General features: G+C 39.1%; 1 protein-coding gene across 1 annotated transcript in view; it reads right to left on the bottom strand.

The window, feature by feature from the left end:
- cfdp1 (craniofacial development protein 1) overlaps window positions 1-2,075 on the bottom strand; it is a 37,769-nt gene extending 35,694 nt beyond the window's left edge. Inside the window, exons 1-3 of the mRNA XM_015020680.1 lie at window positions 1,982-2,075; window positions 1,728-1,798; window positions 163-283 (exon numbers count right to left, since the gene is read on the bottom strand). Of these exons, the coding sequence (XP_014876166.1) occupies window positions 163-283; window positions 1,728-1,798; window positions 1,982-2,007 (218 nt within the window). The 5' untranslated portion in view covers window positions 2,008-2,075. The remainder of the gene's footprint in view (window positions 1-162; window positions 284-1,727; window positions 1,799-1,981) is intronic.
- Window positions 2,076-2,632: the final 557 nt, after the last annotated feature.

The raw sequence follows: 2,632 nt of genomic DNA, 5'->3' as shown, positions 1-2,632 counted from the left end.
GTACCCCCGCTAAATATTTTAGGGGTACGCAGTACCCTGCCGTACCCCCTTACTTTCACCCCTTTCACAGTGACAGCGGCATCACCTGTGCAGCTCAGTCTCTGACTGCGACAGGAAGTTGTTCTTTTGATTGGACCCCTGATTTTTGTGTCTCACACTCACTTCCTGCTGATGTCTTTTCTTTTCTTTTTATTCTTGAGGTCAGGATGAGGCACAGTGTCATCCTCATGGAGAGGGTCTTCCTTCTCACACTCATTAATGTCATCCTCACTGAGGTTATCGTCTGAAAGAAAGACCAGTGTCATACACAATTTTAAAAATATACCGAAAGTTACCGTTTGTGTTTTGAAAGCAAATATTTACATACAGTGTATAAAAAGACACACTCTTTTCCTCTTTGTCTGACATCAGATCAGACTGAACCTTTCCTGTTTTGGCCCATCAATATGATCAAAACGATTTCCGCAATAAAACATTATCTGAATAAAGAAATAATCATTTTTAGAGGGTTTTAATAAAACTTTCTTGAAATTCAATAGTTTACATTCACCAAGATGAGTTTCCATGAACTTCTAGCAGCTGTGTGCTGAAGCAGGAGCTGAAAGATGATTTAGACACAACCTGGAGCTCACTGGTCAACTGACAGACACTGAGGCAGATTGACATTTCAACACCCACTGTGTTTAGAGCCAAAGTGAATTAGTAATTAATGCCAGTGTGTGTCTGTCTGTGTGTGCGTGTGTGTGTGTGTGTGTGTGTGTGTGTGTGTGTGTGTGCATTCTACATCTTCTTAAACCCTCACTTGGTAGATGGTCAGGTTCTGGTCCTGCTGGAGGTTTCTTCCTGTTAAAGGGGAGTTTTTTCCCCTTCACTGTCACCACATGTATGGTCAGTATGAGGGATTACTGTAAAGCCAACAACACAATGCAATCTGGTGGGTTTCCTTAGACAGAAAACTTTGTAACCAGTCTGAATAATAAACAGAATTTGACAATGTGATAATTAGGATCAATTGGAATCTGCCTGTGTGACTGTCATGAGTTGTGTGTTGTGAACTGGATCCAAGGCATGATTAACCACTCTGGTCAATGATGGGGTTTGCCCCCACATCAAAACCCGCTGTTCAGAAAAAGGCTAGACATTCACAAAATGATAACTTGGCAAGGATTAAGAGTTTGAAAAAAAAAAAAAAGTAAACTTCAGTCAATCCTCAAACCTAAGCCGACATATTGTTTTTAGTGAGGGTTTCTCTAAACTATATGGTATGGCTTCTATGTCTGGTGAGAACGGAAGGTTGTCTGGGATTTGAAAATATAAAATTTTGAACTTGTGATGAATATTTTTCACTGCGTTTTCACGGAACCAAAGGCTGAACTAATTTAATCCAAACGTTGCTTCGGCGTGTTGTTATTATTATTATACAAATGTTAACATAATGCAACTAACATGTTGGTGATGTCTATAATGGTTAATACCGTCAGAATTGTAATTTGTTTCTTAAACTATATTAACATAATATTTCCCACATAAGAAAAATCTACAGTAAATTGTTCAAGATTAAAAAATAATAAAATATCATTATTAATCACTATTATCATTACTATTAATATATTACTTCCACACTGAAGACATCTGGCTGGATGTCTTCAGTCTTTCTGTTTAACTGTCTGAACCATCGTCCTCTTATTCAACAGCATAGCATTATTTAACGCAAGGCACAGACTCACCTGATGGGACATAGTCGGCATCTTCATTTGACAAATATCCGTCTGAGTCGTAGTCAGAGTAACTCATGGCGCTGAGGGGGAGGAAAACTTAAGTGAGGTGAGAATAATAAGAGGCTGGACTGCTTCCTAACAGCCTGTTTTGATGTAACACAGTTTAAGAGATACAACGTGCGCTGGGTTCAGACACTTCCTTAACACCTAAACAGAGACGGGATCATTAAACACTGGCACAAACAGAAAGGGTACGTTCTTACTCGTCAACAACCATTCGCTCTCGCATGCCGAGGCTTCCGGTCCGATATCGCCCAGTTCCGGTAGGAAACGACGTTCTCTTTAGGAAGGTTCCGGAGCAATAGACCTGGAGGTTGTTTAGTTTACGGTTCAGAGCTAAAAGTCATCTGGATAAATTAGACAGTATTCAACACCAAGCATTAAGATTGTGTACTGGAGCATTCAAAACAACACCTACAGCAGCATTAGAAATAGAAACGGGAGAAATGCCATTAGATCTAGGAGAACTAAACTAGGAATTAATTATTGGTTAAATTTGATGGGTAATAAATGTGATCATCCAAATCAGGAAATTTTAAAATCATGTTGGGAAAAGGAAAAGAAAGAGATGAGGAGTTATGGATGGAAAATTGAAAAGGACATAAAGGAATTTAAAACGGATAGTCTAGAAATTAATCAAACAGATCCAATATCAATTATACCACCCTGGATTCTTCCAGAAACTATAGCAATATATCAATAATGGTAAAGAAACAAGCAGTGTTGTGTTCAAGACCACCTAACCCGAGACCAAGACAAGACCAAGACCAGAGTGTATCGAGACCGAGACAAGACCAAGACCAGCGGCCCGCGCTACATGACACAATAAAATGTAAAATATGATCGAAATTGCT

This window comes from Poecilia latipinna, unplaced genomic scaffold, assembly GCF_001443285.1.
Source record: "Poecilia latipinna isolate Pla-1442-1.1 unplaced genomic scaffold, P_latipinna-1.0 Scaffold2636, whole genome shotgun sequence".
In the NCBI taxonomy this organism is placed as follows: Eukaryota; Metazoa; Chordata; class Actinopteri; order Cyprinodontiformes; family Poeciliidae; genus Poecilia; species Poecilia latipinna.
The sequence above is the reverse complement of the archived record's forward strand: the minus strand, read 5'-3'. Positions and strand labels throughout refer to the sequence as shown.